Here is a 22,380-nt window from a genome sequence, read left to right as displayed (position 1 = left end):
TGTGCAGGCAACCAGGATGGCACAGAGAACCATGTGGCAGGGTTTCTGGTTTTAATGGAGTCAGAGATTAGAAGCTTTAGGGAGGCAGTGATGCTGGAGGCAAGTTTGGATGGAGTGTTTTTCCAGGTGAGGGCCCTACAGGCTGAGCAAATGGCTGGAGTAGAGATAGAAAGGGGAGCGGTATAAAGCATCGCCTGGTTTGTCTGGGACTGTCCTGATTTTACCACTGAAAATCCCATGGCCCAGGAAGCACCTTCTTCCCAGGCAAGTCAGGATGATTGGTCAAGCCAGAGATCCAAGGCCTGTTAGGATCACGAGGAGGAGATTCCAGCAGCTGGAAGACAGACTCAGTGGGTGAGTTGCAGGGGGGTGAGGAAGGCACCCTTCGTCAAAAGGCGGTGGTGCAGGGGCTGGAGAAAAGGCCTCCTCAGCAGGCTAAGGAATTGGTCCTTTCTTTTTGACAGTGGAGACTCACTGAAAAACCTGTAAGAGAGGGAGCAAGGTAGTAATAGATCATGTGTCAACCTGCGGAATGAGTCTTCCTACTGTAATGTACAAGGAGCTTTCCTGATAGCTTGGCTGTCATTACTTTGTCTCCAAAAGCAGCACATCTTGTAACCCAGGGCAGACTGGGGAAAAGCATCACTTAAAGAAACAGCCTCCACGCTCACAGGGTCCCAGAGCAGCAGGCTCAGGTGAGCTGTCCCGGGGCCTGGGGCTGATGCTGATGGGTGGTTCTGGGGAGAGTCACCGGTTTCTTCTCAGCTGGCGTATTAGGACCTCTGAGAGGAGGGCGTTGCCTCCTTCTTCCTGTCCCTTCTCATCCTGCAGACCACACTTTCCTTACATTTCCAGGGAAAGCCATTCCAGGGAGCTGGGATACGTGTTCTCTTTGGCCTGTGGGGCTGCAGGAAAAGCAGTGTGGCTCAGTAAGTCCCCTGCTTTCCAGCCCAAGGGGACCTATGGTGCAGCCATGGGCACAGCACAGATGCTAAGGACCAGTCCCTGGTGCAAGACACACATGGGCAACATGGCTCTGATGCCAGGCACCTGCCATTGTGTATTCTTCCTCGTCCTAGTCACAAACCCTGAGCAAGTCTGCCTTCTAGGTCTGTCCCGGAGCATCCTGAGACTGGTCACTGGGCTCCTGTATGTACAGTGACTCAGTCATGTATCTAGACACACACACTAATACCCACACTTTCCAGCATCCACACCCCAACACACATACCCCCAAACCACACAGATGGCCCGACATGTGCACCTCACATACACACTTACATGCCCCTCCCATCCCGTTCTTTGAGTTCCGTTCCTGCACTGACCTTTTCCTGTCCACCACTGCCTGCTGCGCCTCCTCACGGCCCGGCTTCGGCGTGCGCCATTCCCACCTTCCCATCTAAGACACTCTAGGGGTGCACGCTCCCAGGTATGGGGGCCCTGTCCCTGCACTTGGTCCCAGGGCTGGCTTGCAGAGCTCCTCACATTCTGCTCACCTACTTCTGAGCATCAGCCATCTCTTGTCTCCCACTTTTGGGGGCTTCCCAGCTGAAGAGGCCCCATTCCAGCCCCAGCTTTGCAGTGGTAGGTTCTCTGGAACTTGGGTCAGGGCGACAGACTGTACCCTTACGCATCCTCCATGCCTTCTTGCTCCTAGTTAATTAAGTGAATCCCCCGACCCCAGATTGCCAACCACAGCGCCCTCTCCTGGCCTCCTCCAGGGATCTCCCTGCTGCATGCGTCCGCCCTGGCTGTGGGACACCACCCTGTCCTGGTTTGCTTCCTTTTTGCTGACTGTCCCTTTCTGTTTCTTGTCTCCTTTTTCCTTCTGCTCCCTAATGGAGGGTCATCCCAGCTCAGCTTAAATCGGTTGACATTATGTTTGGCTTCATAGAGTGGAAAACCCAAAATAATGGTGGTTTAAGCTTCCAAGGATTTTTTCTTTCATGTAAGAGAAAAGCAGATGAGGCAGCTCAGGGCTGGTGTGGCAGCCCTGTGGAATCACCACGACCCCACTCCATTCTTTAGGAGTTTGCTGTCTAGGAGGAGCTTCAGCCCTACCTCCTTCATAGTGGCTCCAACCCTCAGTGCCCACCCCAGGATGCTCTCCTCCAAGCCCCATCCTCTGCACACCCCTAGGGCATCTGCTGCTACATACAGCCTTCCATGTGGCTCTGTGCTTGCTGCCAAGGTGCCACCGACCTGTCCTTGCCTGGTATGGTGCTCTGTTCCTACTAGGTCCTCTGTACAATTGTAGAACCTTTTGGGGGAATAGGTGGAGGTATCAGGAAGGATTAAAGACCATCCTGAGGAGCCCTGAACCTAGAATATGCTCTCGTGAGTGGCAAAGTTTAGTTATGCCCCATATGTGCAAGACCAGTGAGTGTGTCTGAGAGTGCATAGATTTAATCACTAAAGGATTCGTGGTTAGCTGAGTTTAGGCAAACTGTTGGACTTACATTAAAGATGCAAAAAATGTCTTAAAGGGATTTTATAATCATGCATGTAGTCATTGACAGTTGAATGTTTCAATACCTGTATTCCTGATGAAAACCAAGGCATTGGCAGGTTGTTTTTGTTTTTAGGTTCCTTCCTCTGTGATGTTATTTCTGAATTAGTAGGAAGTTGTGGGGGTATGAGAAGGTTCAGACGTTCTAAGGAAGGTGAAGGTCAAATGAAAGTTTAATGTTTTTTATTTGTTCATCCTAAAGATTTTTGTTTTCTCTTTAATCTATCTTGACATCTTTCTTTTTCTTCTTTTTTTCCTTGGGAAAGTATATAAGGGTAAATCCTCAGATCCCTGTCTTGAGACCAGTTTGCATGAATAATCTCTGAGTAGAGACGGCCTGCTGGCAGGTGGAGCTCAGAGGATGCTGCCTGGTACCTTGGGCTCAATCATGGGTCCACTGGCAGCACTAATGCAGACTGACTCTGGGAATCTTTGACCCACTTAGACAGCAAGTACACAATAGGTGTTTGTCCCCAATAGGCCAGAACTAAAACACTTTACCCCCTTCACAGCAGGGTCTCTTAATTAGATATAAATACATTTATCCATCAAGCAAGAATCTGATCCTTTTCTTTTCATTCGTTTTTTCCCCCCTCCGGCATTTCAACCCATAATCTAATGTATGGGAAAGGGAAGGCGCTGAAAGAGTTGAATGCACTTGGGTCCAAGTATGTGAGAAATGCCTCCTTTTTCAGATTAGCACCTGACTCCTGGGGCCTGAGGCCCTGGGGTGGGGAAGGTAGAGAGAAGTCAGGGAGAGCAGTATAAACCGGTCCCTGCCTGGAGCTGAAGCTGGAGCCTGGAGCCCAAAGCCCAGCCAGAAAGGGAAATGGCTGAAAGTTGAAGACTTGAAATTAACACAGCTTTACTAGCCAATCAATAGGCCTGGCATGGGGGCAGATTAAGCTAGTAATGGCTGAAGTTTTCTCTCCTTCTATAATCACAGTAGTTCCCCTGTGGAGCTTTTTTCAATGGTGAGACAGAGACCGATTTACTGACTGCAGAAAATTCAATTAGAGTCTTACATCAGGAAGGGAGAAACTGCAAGAAGTCTGTTATAGTTCTCTCTTGGAGCTACTTCACTGTAGTTGTTTCACAGGAAGGGAGTTAGGTGAATATGGAGTATACAGGAGCAGCTGGAGAGGGTGCTGGCTCTTGGGAACAGAGGTCTCGACTTTCATACACTTAAATGAACTAACAAGCTTACTGGTCTTGTTTCAAAAGCAAAGATGTCAGGTCTGTATCATTTTCTTGGTTTCTGCACTGCCCCTTGCCATCCATTAGAATCTAAGAAATGCTATCTTGGGTTGGCTGTGCATTTTTCTTTGCTACTGAATAGGCAGGTCCCTTCTCATCCACCAAGGAGTAGATCTCAAAGGTCAGCTTTGAAGTCCAAGGACAGCTGAGGACTGAGGAATGCTATTTACAGGGAGTTGGGTACTTTGACCCAAGTGTTCTCAAAGTGGACACAGCTGAGTTTGGAGACCCAAAGCAAAGACACCTTAGGAATGCTCCTCCTTTGTTTTGTTAGCTGCAAAATAAGCAACTCATTGGGCTCTGGGCCACACATGGGGACCTGGGACTCATCTGTAGGTAAAGTCCTATGGCTCCGCCTTCCCACCTCCCATTAGCTGCCTCGTGCTGGTGTCCTGATGGGGGGATCCAATCCTTCCTCTTCTTCCCAAGTGGTTCTTATTGCTATCACCTTGCTTCTGACCCTCATCTCTTCCCTGGGCTGGATCTCTCAGCTACTACAATGCTGCCGATGTCCTAAAACACCCCTGCATCGGGCTGCACGTGCTCTTGGCCTTATTATCCATCTGTAGGCTGACAAGGCCCCCTGCCTCTTCCCTGGGCCCAGCTACACTGAACTTGCCCTGGTTCTTCCTTTAGACCCTGCTTTCACATGTCTTATCACATGGACCCCTGTCCTCGACCACCTTTCTTCCTCACACTCACCTGGAACCCACCTGGAAAATGCCTCCTCATGGCTGCATGGGTGAGTTCAAATCCTGCTTCTCTTGAGACTTCTGCAGAGGTGGATGCCCTGTCCCCTCCCTCTGCTGTGTCCCAGTCATCTCCCAAGCCATGCCTGTCCAGAGTTGTGGTGGCAGGGAGCATGACTTATACATTGCTATATTCCCAGCAGTAATTCAGCGTGTTTATTGAATGAATGGGAAGAAATTCTGTGCTAGGAATAGTTTGTGATTAGCAATTTGAAGTGGGCCGCTAACCAACTGCTGTATTTAGCACCTCTATTTTTTTTTTCTAGAAAATATACCAACTTGGACAGCCATCCCCATAGGGCCTGCTGTTGAAATATTTCCTGACTGTTCCAAACATGTTAATTCCTACTCTCGCAGAGCCTCCAGTACTCCCACCCCCAGCCTTTGCTAGGTTGAAGTGAAGGTGGGTTCTCCCAATCAAGCTCTTTCAGGACCCCTCAGTCTTTTTTAGAATAGGGCCCAGGCACAACAATTTGTTTGGTTCTTGCAAAAAGAACAACAGATTTCCAAGGTGTGGAAGCTGAAGAAGTCAGCTCAAAAGTAACACAGTTGAAGAGAAGCCCTACAAGATGATGTTGTGTTAAAGCCTGTTCAGGAACTAGGATAGGAGCCCGAGAAGGTGTGACGTGCCTGTGTTCACAGGGGTGCATACGTGAAAGCACTGGGTGGCCTGCTGTGTCAGCCCCTGAAACGTAGGGTCTGTGCTGCAGTCCCAGGCCTGCTGCTTCCCTGCAGGGTTTTGGCCAAGTCACGCCAGGCAACTCAGCTCCTTCATCTGTCCCAGGTGATGACCCTCCCTTCAGTCCGTGAACACTCATGAGTCAGGCACTGTGTGTGCCAGGCCAGGGATGACAGGCACCCTCGCTGAGGCCACAGAAGAGTTTTAGCATGTAGACAGTTGCCTGGGCCCTTCTGAGGCGAGAGCTGTCTGGCTGCCTGCACTGGTGAGAAATATGGGGCTGTCTTACCAAAATACCCCTCCCATGCCCACTCTCTCATCCAAGACTTGACTCTGTGACCTCAAAGACATGAGGTAGCCTTAGGGCATTCTGCCTGGTTCTAGATTGCCTTACAAAGGTAAGCTTGATCGTCCGACTCTTGGAGGCACCTTTGAACTTGGTTCCAGACTTAGGCTATCTCCTCCAAGCAGGGCTGCTAGTTAGGTAGGACACGGTGTTAGGCCCAGCATGCAGCTCCTTTCATGCAGACATCAAGTTATTCTGGACAAGTGTGACATATGATGGGGATGTTTGGTAACAGTGACTTTTTCTTTTGACACAGAGTCTTACTCCGTTGCCCTGGGTAGAGTGCTGTAGTGTCATCATAACTCCTAGCAACCTCAAACTCTTGGGTTCAAGTAATCCTCCTGCCTCAGCCTCCCAAGTATCAGGACTACAGGTGTCTGCCACAACACCCTGCTAGTTTTTCTATTTTTAGTAGAGATGGGGTCTTGCTCTTGCTCAGACTGGTCTTGAACTCCTGAGCTCAAGCGATCCACCTGCCTCCTCTTCTCAGAGTGCTAGGATTACAGGCATGAGCCACTGCACCTGACCATCAATGACTTCTTGACCAGCAGTGGAAAAATACATGCCAGGTTCCTGAGTACAGATCTGCCAAACACCCTTCTTCAGGCCAGGAAACTGTGCCCACTGATGTGAAGGTTGTCTCTTTACCCCCATAACCTGTAGGGGCTGTAAGGCCAAGAACTGCACCTGGGTTTTCAATTCTTTTTGCAAATGAGCCCTAAGGCTCGCTTTAATGGTGGTTTGCCTTATTACTTTTGGCTGTTTGCATCATCCCTCAGTTGACAAGTAATGATGGGTTATGCAAAAAACAAAACAAAACAAAATACTGGTGGGAGAGAAAGTGCTCTGAGCTTTCTGAAGGACACCCCATCCATCTTCTGTGTATCTAAATCCAAAGTGTCACCATGTTTCCTTTCTGCCATTGGCTGGAGTTCCCTGATGGCGGCAGGGAGCCAGCATCCTGCGTGGAGGCGGCCTGGTCCTGCCGCCTATGTGAAGGGTGTTGGTTGTAGCACCCATGCACATTATTGCATTCAAAACCGACAGGTGCAGTCACATCCCTAGCTGGAGATTGAAGGCTGAGGTCACCAGCTCCAGGAGAATGAGCCCAATGCTAAATGAGGCTTTGAAGTAATAAGAACAGGTCCTTGCCCCTCAGAAGAGGATAGGGAGCCCCCCCTCAAAGCACAAAGGTGATCTAGAAGAACTCAATTTACACCCTTGACTCCTGTGGGCTGGGGGGATCAGCAGAGGGCGGGATAATCCCAGCTTCTCGAGCAGATGGTTTCTGACTACCGCTTGACCCAGTTCCTCCCAGCAGATGACTGGCAGTGGGGCTGACAGCTCCTCCACCAAGGGAGCAAAGTGTGGACCCTCCTCCCACCATCAAGGACACAGTAGGTTTTGTCTTTCCCTAGTGCCAGACCCAAAAAGCAGGGTCCTGCACCTTCTGGAAGGCAGGAAGCCCTCACCCACACTCCCTCCCATACCCCAGCGCCATCCAGCCCCGGTGGGGCTGGACATAGAAGGGTCAGGAACACCATTGCTAGGGCTTGTGCTGGGAAGTAGGGGGTGTTAAATCCTTCACTGGCTTAATGACTTCTCTCCTTCATTCATTCAATCAGTCCATCATTGCTTCAATAAGCTCTTCCTGATCATCTGTTAGGTCTGGCACCAGACAGAGACCAGAAGGCCTGGTACCCACAAAGGAGATAGACAAGTGAGGAGATAACAGCCAGGTACAGCGCTGATGGGCCCAGTGAGGTAAAAACCTCCTCAGGGCACTAGAGGGTCAGAGAGCTTTACCAAGGAGGAGAGACAGGGCTGGTTCCTAGAGACTGAGGATGATTTTGCCAAGTGTTTGGTGGCTGTGATGATGGACAGAGCCAGAGGGCCAGAGTAGCAAGTGCCTGGTGAGAAAAAGCCCCGGAGGTGGGCCAGCTGGGGTCAGGATCACTGGGCAGATGCACCTCTTTCCTGATCAAGGACCAAATGCTCCCTGACAGGGCAGGTGTGGGAATCCGATGAGAGCAGCAGAGACTATGGCTCTTGAGAAGGTTCTAAGGAGGCAGAAGGGCTGCAGTCTCCTGGATCCTCCTGGGCCCCTACTTCTGACTGGTTTTGCCCCACTGGCTTCAGGGCGGTTCCTCCGATTGGGAGGGAGGGGGCGCTCGGGCTCCAGACTTGCGTGGCTCTGCAGCCGGCGGTCCCGGTGGAGCCCCTCAGCGGCAGGGCTGGCCCTAGAGGTTGGCGGTGCTGGGCGGGGCGGGAGGCCACCTTCCGCCAGGGTCGTCCCGGGCGCCCCACTATCCCAGGAAAGCCAGAAGACCTCCATCCCGCTTCTTGCCTCGCAGTCCCGAGCGTTGCGAGGGAACGGGGCAAGGCCTTGTGGGCATCGCTGTGCTGTCCCTGACCCTGGTGGGGGCGCGAGGAGGTACAGAAGGAACTGATTGCTCTTGAGGTTCTGGACCGGGCTGGGAGTCAGGTTTCCACCGACAGCGTTTCTTGTCTGGCTGATTCAGAACGGAACCCGGTTCTGTGAAGAGCTTGGCCCAGTTGCCTTGTTTGGGCTGCCGTGTGAGATAGGTATTACCATAACTTTACAGGAGAGGAGGTAAAGACTAGAGGAGGCGAGGACTCTAGCCAAGGTCACTCCTACAAAGCTGGCAGCAGCTGAGCCCCGACTGGAACCAGGGTTTGAGGCTCAAGGTTGCCAGTTGGCAGGACAGGAGACGGGGTTCGGGATTCTGCCTGGGGGATTCTGGGGGGATGGTGCTGGAGACCCTGCCAGCCCAGTAAGCCCTGTGGTTCAGAAGCCTCTGGGCCGAGGGGCTGGGACCCCGCACAAGGAGGCGTTCCTCCTGGCCTGGCAGAGGCAGCAGCTGGCCAGGCTTCCAGCGACTGCCGTCTCCCCCGCCCTGCAGCCCGCGGGGCCCACGCCTCGGCCAGTGAGACGGCGGCCAGGGGCGCTCAGTGCAGGCACTGCAGCCCGGGAGCCGTATCCCCTGGCGGAGCTGCTCCTGGAGTCCGAGGCCACGCCGCCATCCCCGGCTTGTCAGCCCACAAGGGAGCGCCCCGGGAGGGCCGGGGGCGGCCGCAGCGGCGGGAGTCTCCTTGTTGGGGAAGGCGGCTGCAGGGACAGGGGCAGGGCCTGCGCGGCGGCGGAGAGGAGGCGGTGGGCGGAGGCGAGCGCCCAGATCCTGCACCAGGAGTTCGGCGGTGCCACCCGCTGCCCAGCTGAGCGAGGGTCCGGGCGCCCACGTGGTGGGAAAGTTTCGAGGCAGCAAAAGTAGCCTGGCATTGCTGGGGGAGGGGAGAGGACCGGCTCGCCCCTCCTCCCCAAGGCAGAAAGGAAAAGAGCGGAGGGAAGCGGGGGTGGGCAGCCCAGACCTGAACAGATTCCGCCTCCTCCTCCGCCCCCCACCCCCGGGAAGTCAGAGCCGGGAGGCGCGGACCGTCTCCTCCCGCACGGGCAGGACGACACCCTCCCTCCCCTTTATTTCTGCCAACGTCTATCTCAACGCGCGCGCACATACGGAGACTGTGCGGCTTTTTTTCCTCCCTGGGAGAATAAATCCGGAGAGTAAAAGAAGAGAAGGCAAAGAGAAGAACTCCTCGGCGTGCTCTGCACTCTGTGTCGCGGCCAGGCGCGGGGACGCTGCCGCCACCGGCTTGCTCTCTCTCGGCCCTGCAGCTTGTGCCAGTGAGAGCGCGAGCGAGGGCACCCGCACCCCGGGACTCTGCGAGACTTTGGGGCACTCGAGCCGACATCGCTGCCGCTGCAGAGGCAGCAGAGAAAGGGACGAGAAGGGCCCTGCGTCCCCCTCGTCTTCCTGGCGCGGTGCTCCGCGCCCCGCGCCCAGCCGGCCCGCGCAGGCAGGCAGGAGGAGGGAGGGAGGGCAGCAGCGAGGAGGCGGGCAGAGCAGAGGCCCTGGAGAAGCGCGCAGCGGCCGGCCCGCCCGCTGCCCGCCGCCTACCCGTGGATGCGGCGCCCCGGGAGTCAGGAGACAACTTTGCGGTGTGACGTGCCGGCAGGACTGCAGGGCCCGCGGCCGAGGGCTCGGCGCCGCCTGTGAGAGGGCCCGCGCGCCCGGCGCTCCCCGGCACTGCGCTCGCTCCGCGCCGCTGCCCGCCCACCCCCAGCGAGGACGACCCGCCTGTGGCCGCCGCCAGTGGCCCTTCTCTGGCACGAAGCAGTGAGAGCGAGGCGCTCAGGTGCGATCGCGGGGCCCCGCCGCAGCGCCGCGCCGAACCGCGCCCGGCTCCGCACCCGGGACTCCAGAGCCTTCGCTTCCGTCTCGGCCAAGTTGCATCGACCAGCTCTTTTGCCACCTTCCCTGCCCGGCGGCCGAGCCGCTGCTGCCCGTGCTTTCGGTTCACCCGAGCGGGGACTGCGGAGCCCCGACACGGAGAGGATGGGGAGAAGGCTGCAGATGCCAAGGCGCCCCGAGACGCCCGTGCGGCAGTGACCCACCGACCTCTGCCTCTCCTGGTGCGCCCCTCTAGCCCCTGTGGCCCTCGGCGCCCCTTCCCTGCCGCGCAGAAACCCCCACGGCCCGGCCGGCCCCCTCCCCCTGCGAGCCGGCTGCGGCCTTCCCGGCCAGCGGGCGGAGGCCCGGGCGGGCGCGGGCGGGGGCGGGGCGGCGCGCCCGGAGCCCGAAGCCCGGAGCCCGGCGGTGCGCTCGGCTCTGCTCGCCTCGCGGCCGGCGCCCTCGTAGCCAGCGGCGCACCATGGACGGGCTGCCTGGCCGGGTGCTGGGGGCCGCCTGCCTTATACTGCTGGCAGCCGGCTGGCTAGGGCCTGAGGCCTGGGGCTCACCCACGCCCCCGCCGTCGCCCGCTGCACCCCCACCACCCCCACCACCTGGAGCCCCGGGAGGTTCGCAGGACACCTGTACGTCGTGCGGCGGTTTCCGGCGGCCAGAGGAGTTGGGCCGAGTGGACGGCGACTTTCTAGAGGCTGTGAAGCGGCACATCTTGAGCCGCCTGCAGATGCGGGGCCGGCCCAACATCACGCACGCCGTGCCGAAAGCCGCCATGGTCACGGCCCTGCGCAAGCTGCACGCTGGCAAGGTGCGCGAGGACGGCCGCGTGGAGATCCCGCACCTCGACGGCCACGCTAGCCCGGGCGCCGACGGCCAGGAACGCGTCTCAGAAATCATCAGCTTCGCTGAGACAGGTGGGTGCAGCCCTCCGGCAGCCGGCCGCGGCTCGTGCTCCCGGGCTGTCTTCTGGGCAGCTCCCCTGGGTAGCCCGCGTGCCTGGGGGGGCATGCTGTACTCCTGGCTCAACCTATTCGGCCTGGCCGTGTAACTGCGCACTCAGCCTGGGGTTGCAGTCCTGTTCACCGAGGCTGCGGACCCCTTTCTGCTCCCCAACTCCTGCCACAGAGCACCCTTCCCTCCACCCTAGCTCTCAGGAATCGGGCCCCAGCGCCTCTGGGCGCGCGTCCCCCTCCCGGCAGATGCGCACGGCCCTGGCTCAGCGGGCACTTGCTTGGTGATTGCCTAATGTTTTTGTTTCCCACGATCGGAGTGTAGGCTTAGCAGTGTGGATGGAGATGTGTGTGCTTGTTGATATACGTGGGCTGGAGGAGTGCGTATGTGTGTGTGTGTGAGTGTGTGTGTATGTGTGTCTGCGTGAGAGGCCCCTGGGGCCGCTTCCATCACCGGGCGGCGTGGGCTTGCCAGGATTGCTGAAGCCTCGCTTGGGAGAGCTAGGCAACCTCTCTTCCGATTGTGTGGGCACCGGAATCGGGCGGAAGGCAGGCTTCTCAACAGGTCCATCATTTACGCAAAGAAGCGGCTCGGGAACAGCCCAGTGCCTTTGGGCTCGCCTGGCAGCCGCTGCAGCCCCCTTACCCGAGCACCACAGAGTTCGTAGTTAACAAAGGATAGGACTTCATTCCGGAATTTCTGCACCACCCCGTTGCCAATCTCTAACATTGTCTAAATATAAAAATCAGGGAGAGGAAAATCTTTTAGAACTTTAAAAGAAGGAGAAAAATGTGCCCGCGCTTAAATGCGGCAAGTACTTTCGACTCTGCTGTCCTTTTCAGGACTTGAATGAGCCAGTCTGGCTTTTGTGCCTGGAGCTCGGCCCCATTTGTGCCGAGGGGACTGCAGAGAAGGTCGCCGAGGGGGAAGCCCCAGTGCAGTCAGGGCGGGGGCAGGCAGGGAGCTTGGTGTGTGTGGAGGGAGCAGTTGTGCCCCTGGCTGCAAATGCCCCCCACCCCCCCCCAGGCAGCAGGCAGCCTGGGGATGAAAAGGGATGAAAAGTTTTGCATGGCCGGGTGTGGAGAAAAGCAGAGACAATCGGGCTGGTTTGTGCTTAGAAAGAAATGCATTGCCGTTTTAGCTGTCCACTAAAGTGAGGCAGGGAAAGCTCCGCATGCAATTAGAGGGCTCGGATTAAAAGGTGCTTTGGGGCCCAGAGTAGAAATATGATTCTGGAAGGTCGAGGAGGCCTTTTGGTCCCAGTGGCACAAAATGACAGCGGGGGCTGTTATATTTCTGGTCCGTTTCACGGAGCCAGCTCTTTGACTTATAAATAACAGATTCAGGTCACAGGCAGCTCGCCCAAGACCAGCTTTTAAGGCTGCAGTTTTCCCCATTTCAAAGTCAGATGTCAGTGTTATTAGAGGAGCGAGGCGCGGCCTGAGGCAGGGGCTGGGGGGGGGGGGGGAACGGGGCATGGTGGAAGGTTTGATAAAACCAGCCCTAGCCTCGGAGTTGCCTTATTTGTTCTTCCTGGGGGGAAAAAAAGAAAGGAAAAAGTAGAGATCATCAGAGGGAGGGGTCACTGAAATGTAGGATGAGAGGGGAGTCATCTTTTGGTTGGCACAGCCATTCTTCTTGTTGAGCTGAATTACTGGGAAAATTAACACGCCAGCCCCTTTTTCCTCGGAGATTTTGAGTGTGCCTTTAATGGGGAGCCAGAGTCTTGTCACAGGATTGTACCTCAAGTTTCAAGGGTGAATGTCCTGTCCCTTAAAACTACTTGGAAACAAGGGCTGCACTTTGCAGCCTGTAAACCACACGTTCCTATGTCAGAAATCTGAGCAGAGCTTGCTTGTTTGCAGTGGAGGTTCCACTGGGGGTTGGATCAGATCATGCTTAGGTAAACACTGGAAAGAGGCAGTAGGTGGCTCAGCTTGATTTTGCAATGCCCTAAGTTAACCGGAAAAAAAAAAAAAAGCCCTACTAAAACAACCCACCCCAAAATCCTCCCTGCAATCCTGGTTTTGTTTTTCAGATTTCACAGATACCCATAACAACTTGTTAAGATCTTGGCCTCCTGACAAGTTCCTCTGTTGAGCTTTGAGGCCTGACAGCCTGTCTCCAGGGAGCCCTGGCCTGGGAGAGGTGAGGCAGGATTTTATAGGCCTGGACCCTACAGCCCCAACCTGGTCCAGGTTTCTCAATGGGAAACGATTTTCTCTGCCTCTCCCAGGTTACAGTCAGAGGCCCTGGCCCAAGGAACAGTATTTCTGGTCAGTAATATTTTCCAGCTGTATGGAATCTGCATTCCAGCATCCTGCAGCTGAGAGTCTGTGTCCCCCATTGCCTCGTGTTCTCGTTGAATTAACGTGGCCTGTTCTTCCCCTTCTCCGCAGATGGCCTTGCCTCCTCCCGGGTCCGCCTGTACTTCTTCATCTCCAATGAAGGCAACCAGAACCTGTTTGTGGTACAGGCCAGCCTATGGCTTTACCTGAAACTCCTGCCCTATGTTTTGGAGAAGGGCAACCGGCGGAAGGTGCGGGTCAAGGTGTACTTCCAGGAGCAGGGCTATGGTGACAGGTGGAATGTGGTGGAGAAGAAGGTGGACCTCAAGCGCAGCGGCTGGCACACCTTCCCACTCACGGAGGCCATCCAGGCCTTGTTCGAGCGGGGTGAGAGGCGACTCAACCTGGACGTGCAGTGTGACAGCTGCCAGGAGCTGGCCGTGGTGCCTGTGTTCGTGGACCCGGGCGAGGAGTCACACAGGCCCTTTGTGGTGGTGCAGGCTCGGCTGGGTGACAGCAGGCACCGCATTCGCAAGCGAGGCCTGGAGTGCGATGGCCGGACCAACCTCTGTTGCAGGCAACAGTTCTTCATTGACTTCCGCCTCATCGGCTGGAACGACTGGATCATCGCGCCCACCGGCTACTACGGGAACTACTGTGAGGGCAACTGCCCAGCATACCTGGCGGGGGTCCCTGGCTCTGCCTCTTCCTTCCACACAGCTGTGGTGAACCAGTACCGCATGCGGGGCCTGAACCCCGGCACAGTTAACTCCTGCTGCATCCCCACCAAGCTGAGCACCATGTCCATGCTGTACTTTGATGACGAGTACAACATTGTCAAGCGGGACGTGCCCAACATGATCGTGGAGGAGTGTGGCTGTGCCTGACGGCAGCAGGCGGGGGCAAGGCAGTGGGGCGTGGAGGACAGTCCTGGTGGGCTTCTTCTAGCCCCTGCAGGGGTGCACAGCAGGCTGAGCGTGGTTGTCATGTTGGGCTGCAGAAATACTGCAGTCTTGAGGCCTGAAATATTTTTCTACTACTTCATAGAGTAACCAGTCAAAACCAGAGCGAGAACCCTCAACTGACATGAAATACTTTAAAATGCACACGTAACCACGCACAGCCAGACGCATCCTGCCACCCACACAGCAGCCTCCAGGATACCAGCAAATGGATGTGGTGACAAATGGCAGCTTAGCTACCAATGCCTGTCAGTTGGAGAGAATGGGGTGAGCAGCCACCATCCCCACCAGCTGGCCCGGCCACTCTGAATTGCGCCTTCCAAGTACACATAAAAGCACAAAGACAGAGACAGTGAGAGAGAGAGAGAGAGCAAGCCCCAGAGAGGAAAGCAGATGCGGGGTGGGGCGCCGGTGGGGAAGCGGAGGGTTGTGTGTCCCCTTGGCTTTCCCCAGCCTGCTCTGCCTCAGAACCTCCTGGCTCAAGCACGTCTGCTTTTTCCCCTACCCAGGATGCTCCGTGCTGAGATCAGAGGAGCCTTTCTGCCCTTGTAGAGGGAAAGAGGCAGCCCTGACAGGACACAGCCCATCAGAGACCAGAGAGCGGGGGCAAAGACCATTTGACTGTCACCTGGGTTCCTGACATGACTTATGTGTGTGTTTGTTTTTGGGGTGAGGAGGGAGGGAAAAGAGAGGGGTCTTAATTTGATGCTTTAACTAAACGCCAACAGTTGACAGGTCATTTGTGACAGTTGTATAACTGAAAAGGGACTTTTCTACCAGGTATGACCTTTCAAGTTAAAAATCTGAATTATTCTAAATGGGAAGAAAAAAGTTGCAATCTGTGCCCTTCACCGGGGACATTCCTCTAGGACTAGTTAGGGGAGGGATGGGTATGAGCCCTAGACATGGGGATGAGCCCAGAGGAGGAAACGGTAAGATGGAGGCATTTGGAAATGCTGGTGTGTGTGTGGGGGGTGCCCTCTCAGCAGAGGGCAGGGGAGGGGAGCAGCTGAGTTGGTCTTGGAGAGTTGGGGAAGGCTTTCAGCTGCTTTGCAGAAGTTGCCCATGTGGGCCCCCGGCCACCAGGGTCAGTCATGGATGTGGCCCTTGCCCACTCACCCGCCCGCCTGTCCGCCCGCATAGCACTTGCAGACCTGCCTGAACGCACATGATATAGCACTTGCCGATCTGCGTGTGTCCAGAAGTGGCCCTTGGCAGAGCACTGAACTCGCTCACCCTCTAAATGTCCAAGTGCCACATGAACTATGCAATTTAAAGGGTTGACCCACACTAGACGAAACTGGACTCGTACGACTCTTTTTATATTTTTTATACTTGAAATGAAATCCTTTGCTTCTTTTTTAAGCGAATGATTGCTTTTAATGTTTGCACTGATTTAGTTGCATGATTAGTCAGAAACTGCCATTTGAAAAAAAGAAGTTATTTTTATAGCAGCAAAAAAAAAAAAATGAATACAGTTAAATGTATTATACATAATTTTGGAACCAAAGAGGCCAACAGATCAGTTTTAATTTTTATTAGATGGTAAGGCCATCTTGTCTGAGGTAGACGTTCTGAACAATCCCTCAAGTGGCCTGCCAATGTTTCAGGGTATAAATGGATTTTGTTTATTTGGTTTGATGTGTCTTTTCTATCCTTATACACCCAGAAGGTAGAGTAAAAAATGACTATGATAGAATGCAGGTGTGTATCCTTAAATCCTCATCTTCATGTTTATTTAATAAAGCTCCCCTTAGGTTCTGTTTCATAATAATTTAAAACCAAACAATTTTCCCATAGACTTGCTGTTAAAGTATTTTACATTTGTGTACAGTCGAAGAAAATAAAAGATTGAGTGCCATGGGCTTCCTGCCTTATGTGATATTGGGGGCTGGGAGCTGGGATGGAGATGGGTGTCTGGGAGGAAGGCATGTCCAGGTGTCCAGGTTAGATGCCAGTGGCCTACACGGCATCTCTGAGTCCTTGCTGTGACATGTATGTCAGTCAGAGATTCTAGGAAAAATGGCAGAAAATCAAGGTGGAGGACAATTAGCAAATTCATGAGTTACACATTTGTTTGCTCTTCTGCTCCCAAGACTGATTATGTTCCACCAAGCCCACATCTATTACCATGTGACAGTGCTGGGTACGTCTCCACCCACGGATAGAAATGTAAAACCCGGGAGGTTCGAACCCAACTGACCTCTGTGCTCACCTCTGTTTGCTAATAAAGGTGACTGGACCCCAGAAGAGGCTTGTTGATCTGGGGATAAGAGGGTAAACAGGCCACTGGCATGCTAATGATCCTTTCCTGTGGAGACTTTAACTGGAGAGTGGCGTGTTAGTAATCACCACAGGGATGACTTGAGATACCTATTAAGGCCTGTTGCCTATTACACAGCATCACACCTTTGTAGAAAGCGGCTTTATCTGCAGTTTCCAGAGTTTGAAAATTTGGGGCATAGAGAGTTCAGGGCCTGTCTGAGATGATGCAGCAAAGACAGGGACCTGGGACATTGGAGCCTGCCTGCTTCCCTGGGAGGACTGCAGCTCTATGGCCTTGCCTTCATCTGGGGTTTGGGTCACATGTGGTCTTCTAGAACATGAGGACATTTGAGTATGCGAGATCTCTGGCATTATCTAACCCCATCAAAGCAACAATAGGAAAACTGAGGGAGGCCTGGGCAGCTAAAAGGGCATGTTTCAGTTTGCACAGTCTGGTGGTGGCAGGGGGCCTTTGGCAGGGATTCTTTGTCTAACCAAGAGGATTATTTCTCTGCCAGTTTTTCCTCCTGAGAGGTGGATTGGTCATCTGTAAGGTCTTGAGACAATATAAAGAAAGTGTCATAAAGACAGGTCTGACTTGGGCCTTTTGGAGACTGAGGCATGGCGCTGCTGTCCTCTGCTCTGTGGCAGGCTGGGCACGGCTGCTGCAGGCCCTTAGCCCAGCCCCCTGTCTCCCCATGTCTAGGGTGGCCCTGCTGCTGTGAGTCTGAGTACCTTCGGGGCCCTCCCAGACTGAGCTCCAAAGGACGGCTCCACAGGTCTTGAAATAGACTGTGGAAGGGCCTGGGACCTCAAGGGAGCAAGGCCAGAGTCTAGCAGACATGGTTCCTGAGTGGCTGTCCGTACTTGCATGCTGTAGGCTCTGGTCTCCCGGGGGCACTGGTGGGTAGTAGTTCCTGTTGCTTTGAGGGGCAGTGGGGATGGGCATGGGTCCTCTGCCCTGGTTAGGCATCATCCTCCCTCCCGCAGGGGCCTGTGGCCTCCAGTGCTCTGAGGGCCACTGCCTCCCAGGCCTTTCTTTTCTCCCTCAATGCTCTGTCCTTTTTTCCTCCATTCTCTAGTCCTGTGGCTCCAAACCCCATATCTCACCCAGGGAGCCTGACCCAAGGGCTCCACCTCCATCTGTAGGTGCCCTGGAGCCCGACTCTGCACCCAGGTGCAGCACTTCTGGCTGGTCCCCCCCGCTGGACTATAGATCCTCTTCTCCTTCCCTCTGGCTCTCCTGTTTCTGGCTCCCAGGCTGTTGGCTTCCTGTGCTCACCCCAGCCCCACCTGGGACCACAGTCCCCACTCACCCACCACAATGCCTGCCACCCCACTGTGGGGTTCACCCTTGGCTAACCTTCACACACACTTTGAGTCCTTGGTAACTCAGTGGAGTCCACATCCCAGGTGGGGTCACAGGGGTGAGGATGGCACCTGACCTGCCTCCCCTTTCTTCTCCCCTCTTTCCCAGATGAGCGGATGCAGGGTTTGATGCTCAGGTACCGGGGAGGTTCCGTGTCTGTGTTTTACCTTCCAGCCCTCTCAGGGCCTGGCTCAGGGGCAGCACGTAGGAGGGCTACGCTCCAGGGTTGGGGGCAGCACGTAGGAGGGCTACGCTCTGTCAGCACTTTGCACCTGCTACCTGTGACATGGGGTGATACCATTGCTAGCATCCCTACCACAGCTGCAGGTGAGGCAGCTTTTGCACCATGGCTGGGCTCCTGATGCACCTGAGCCCAGGCTAGCCCAGCCCTGCGCCCACCAGGCCCTCTGCAAGGCCTGCGGGAACCACTGCTGGGGAAGCCAAAGAGGGTGGCATCTTATCTCAGAGAATCCTGCAGCTGTTTAGTCCTCCAAGAGCCAAGGACCAGGATAGGAGATTGGGGGACAATGGGGTGAGGCCACAGGCTGCTAAGAAGACTCAAGAACTGCTACAGGCAAAGGAGCAGAAACAGAACACCTTTCTTGTGAGCAGAGGCCCTGGAGCTCCCCCAGCCCAGTCACTAGGCTTGCAATGGGATGTTTTAAGCAAATGACAAATGACCTAGTGGGCTTTGCAAGTCATACTGTGGGTGGATCCACTGTACAAGAGGCACAGATAGAGCATGGGTGCCTGTGGGTGCCCTGCATGGGGCAGGTCTGTAACAGTTGGTAGTGTGTTGGGGGTGTGGTGGGCATGGTCAGGGTGTCGAGGGAGAGTTGGAGTGACATGATTGTAGGTGTGGTACGTGTGCTCCATCATGTGGGGCTGGAGACTGGCTGTGTGTGAGTGTACGGTTAGCTGCCCTGAGGTTGTGAGGTTGTATGGGTTAGTGTCTGAGAGCATGTGGGGGCTCTGAGGCTGTGACTGTAAGGGTGTGGTTGCGCGGTTGGCTGTGTGCTTTCTTGCCACTTTCATTTTCTTTCGCATCAAGAGGTGATGCACTTAATTAGTTATGTACTTTGTGATTGGGGTAGTTACATGTTTAAATTTGGGCTGGTGCTGGGCCTCCCCTTTGCAGTTAGGATCTGTGATCCCCTTCAGGCCTGCCAGGTACTGGGAAGGCTGGGCTGGTTGGACACAGGAGCCATTTCTGTGGCCTTCGTGTGGTTACACAGCCCCTGCTGCCCAGTGCCAGAGGTCACCATATTGTCCCTGTAGCCTCCAAACCAGAGCACTTCAAAAATGATAAGGTACCATCTAGTCAGTTGCTCAGTCACTCAATAAACTCAGCAGTCACTCAATAAATATTTTTGGGTGTGTGCAAGGGTTCATGTATCATCTCAGTTTAGTCCTCACAATAAGCTGGGGGTTGGGGGAGTGGGTATCATTATACCCACTCTATAGATGAGAAAACTGAGGCTGAGAGCAGGGAAGCCATTCAATGAAGGTAGCAGAGCTGAGAGTATCCCTCAGGCAGCTGTTTCCAGACTCACAGCCACTGGGCGGCCCAGTAGGAGGGGAGAAGGATGGGACTGCTGTTCTGGGGCCTACTTGAGAGAGAGAGGAAAGTCTGGGGCTCAGGCTTTCCAAGTGGTCTCTTGGGAGAGGCCTGCTCCTCTCCTACCCTTGACTCCAGCCTGAGGTGTCGGTGGTAACTGTGATGAGTTGTTCCCCTCCCTGGCTTGTGGGGACAGCCATCCATGCACCATCGTCACTACCCCCGCTCCCACCCCAGGCAGGTCAAGGATGAGCTGTGGGTTGAGGGAAGCCAGGCAGAGGCAGGAGGAAGCAGGTGACCTTGCCTCTGAGTCCTGTGGTGGTGGAGGAGGCGGCCTGAACAGTTTTCGTGGAGCTTAGTCACCGGGAGCGTGGGCTATGGGTCAGCCCACCTGGCTTTGCCATGCCAGCCTGGCCTATTCTGTCAGAGTCCTCATCTGTAAACAGTTCCTGCCTCTCTCAGGGGTTGTTGTGAACATTAACGTGCTTAGGACAGGGCCATGCTCTTAGGTTGTTTTGTTGTTGCTGTTTTCTAGCATATTTTCTGTGTGCAGGCTGCCCAGCTGGAGCCCCACCCTTCCTCCCAGACGCTCTCTCTGGAGCACACCTCCTTCATTCTCAGTTATGCATTCAATGAACATTCACAGAGGTGTGACAATGGTGATGTTAGCTAACACTTATGGAGGACTTACTGCCGTCAGATGAGGTGCTTTGCAACACCTTTGCAGTTAATCTTTACAATCTCCTGTTGGACAAATGAGGTGTGCCCATTTTACTGATAAGGAAGTTGAGGTTCGGGGAAGTTGAGTGTCTTGCTCCAGGCCTTATAGCTCTTCAAGAGGAGGACCCGGGCCTGTGGCCTTCCAGGGGACTGGGGTAGGGAAGATGGTTGCTGTAAGGGTGGAAGGTGCCTAGGCTGCTGGGGATGTCTAGAGAGGCCTTTCAGAAGCTTCCAGCTGCCCCCAGTGAGATCTCCTCCTATGCCCCTCCCATCCCCAAGGAGGCCCCTGAGGGTCTATCCACCTCCAGAATCAGGTATGTGCCCGCCTGTAGGTCCTTGGTGAGAATGGCCACTCCGTAGACAAGAACAGGAAGCTGTCTGGGGTTCTTGCAGACCTGCGGGAGAACCTGATGGGGTGAGGGCTCAGGGAGGCTCTGAGAAAATGCACACTGATCCCATTTTCGAGAAGGGCTCCTTGGGCTAAATAACCATACTGGTGGAGGGGTAGGGCAGAGAGAGACAAGTGCAGAGGGAGCCTTTCAGGCTCTTCCACTCCAGGGAGCTTCTAGTCCCTCTGTGCTCTGGGGCAGGGGGCTTCCCAGGGATGCAGAGCCAGATGGGAGTGCTGGCCGGAGGGGAGCTTTCTGTAGCTAGACATGCTGCTCACACTTGTCACCTCTCACTCCTTAGCAGCCTCAGCATTTCCACCCTCCCTCTGCTTGGAGGTCTGCTCTGCCCAGCCCCAGGGACAAGGGTGAGGGTTGGGTGGATTTCCAGGTGCCAGTTTCAGACCTTGTCTAGAACGAAGGGTGTGGGGCCTGGGTTTGTTGGGCTCAGTACACCCCAAACCAATTACTGTGGGGACTGCCCAGGATCCCCAGGTGGCTGGGGTTGCACAGGGGGAGAGAACCTCTTCCGGGTCACTTTGGGCACCTGCTATGTTATGTGTGTGAGACTCTGGAGGACAGCTCCATCCCTCAGGGAAACCTTCCTGGCCCTTCTTGGGCTCACAGCGGGGGGAACCGCCTCAGCCTCTGTGAAGGATTCACAGGTGTCACCTCACTAGTCACAGGAACCATATAAGGTAGTCAGTTAGGGCTGTTATTTCCATTTGCAGTTGAAGCTTCTGGCGAGGCCTACTCTCCTGCCAGGGCCCCAAGCTCCTGGGGCAGGTGAGTTCTTGCCCTGGCTCTGAGACAGCTCCCTAACTGCCCTGCAGAGGGATGGTCCCATGTAGGCCTTGTTCTTGCAGAGGGGGTTCAATGGCACTGTCAGTATAAACAGCCCTACAGCCTGAGGTCATAGAAACCTGTTTCTGTGAGTGCAGCTTTATTCCTGGGAGGTGCGATGCTGCAGACCCATTTTGGGTAAGTTATGCCTTTCAGGAATGGCCAGCAGTGGGGGCCTGACCAGGGCTGTCCCAGTCCAGGTCCCACTGCAGGCTGGCACTGTGGGTGATCATAGAAAAGATTCTCAGAAGATTCTTTTCCAAAATATGCCTATGGCATTTTCTTGCCCCTCCCTAGGTAATATTCTAAGTGACCCTGTCACCCTTGTGGCCTCTGGATGACATCTGATGCCTCATGGGCTCTCTAGGGCCCCGGACCATGCTCAGCTCCCTGGACCCTGCTCAGCTCTCCACCTAGAGCCCGTTGCCCACCAGGCTTAGACTTCAGCTCATGGTTCACCACCCCTCTGCACCTTCCAAATGTCTTCCCTTTCCCAGAAGACCTTTCCCCTCTCTGCGGGGTTGGTTGGGCTTCGCCCTTCAGGGCTCTGGCCAAGGGAATTCCTCTTCTGGCCTCTGCACGGGCACTCTCAGTGTGCACACCTGCTCCTGAAGGGCTGCAGGCCCAGGTTTTAGGGGCTGGAGCTTGAGCTGATTCCTACTCCAGGCTCCTGAGGCTGGGACAGATTGAGTGCTCAATACATACTTCCTTTGCGAGTGAAGAAAGACCATCATCTCAGGGTGAGAAGGTGACGCCACTTACCCATTTTCCCACTGGAGCAACTGAGGCTGAGAGGGCCAGCGGGACCCAGGTAGAGGCTCAACCTCAGCTAAGACTAGAAGTGGTGCTCCTGACCACACCTTTGTTATTTTTCTTGCTTTTAGGAGCACCCCATGCCCCACAGGTGATTCATGTAATAGAATTTTCGAAAGCCTATAATTTTCCCTGAGCGTTCCAGCTTCATGGTAAAGTTCAGCCTTGTCCAAGAGCAGCTGCCTCGGGCAAAGGCAATGCCAATCCAAATGGGGGGTGAGTTGGGGCCTAGCCCTGGTGAAGATCTGCGCAGGTTTCCTAGTTCCTCCCTGGTGCCCTGAAGAAGGCATCCTTTCCTGCCCTGTCTTCCACCCCCAAGATTGTGGTTTGTCACCCAAGGGTGTATCATAAAGCTCAGTTTAATTAATCAATCACTGAGAGATGCACTGGTTAATGCAGGGCCTCACTCCCCCGTGGATG

At 54.9% G+C, this 22,380-nt stretch overlaps 1 protein-coding gene across 1 annotated transcript; it reads left to right on the top strand.

The window, feature by feature from the left end:
• Nucleotides 1-10,188: 10,188 nt before the first annotated feature.
• On the top strand, nucleotides 10,189-15,872 carry INHBB (inhibin subunit beta B). Its single transcript, XM_053598144.1, has 2 exons — nucleotides 10,189-10,719; nucleotides 13,156-15,872. Exons 1-2 carry the CDS (start codon nucleotides 10,272-10,274, stop codon nucleotides 13,929-13,931), a joined length of 1,224 nt encoding a protein of 407 aa, XP_053454119.1. The 5' UTR covers nucleotides 10,189-10,271; the 3' UTR covers nucleotides 13,932-15,872.
• Nucleotides 15,873-22,380: the final 6,508 nt, after the last annotated feature.

The sequence above is a fragment of the Nycticebus coucang genome, chromosome 7, assembly GCF_027406575.1.
Source record: "Nycticebus coucang isolate mNycCou1 chromosome 7, mNycCou1.pri, whole genome shotgun sequence".
In the NCBI taxonomy this organism is placed as follows: domain Eukaryota; kingdom Metazoa; phylum Chordata; class Mammalia; order Primates; family Lorisidae; genus Nycticebus; species Nycticebus coucang.
This window is presented reverse-complemented; position numbering and strand designations above follow the sequence as displayed.

What these genes read in the sequence shown, in the direction of transcription:
- INHBB (XM_053598144.1), top strand. Translation starts at nt 10,272, where the DNA reads ATGGACGGGCTGCCTGGCCGGGTGCTGGGGGCCGCCTGCCTTATACTG. An exon ending in CATCAGCTTCGCTGAGACAG is followed by an intron (nt 10,720 to 13,155) that starts GTGGGTGCAGCC and finishes CCTTCTCCGCAG; the next exon opens with ATGGCCTTGCCTCCTCCCGG.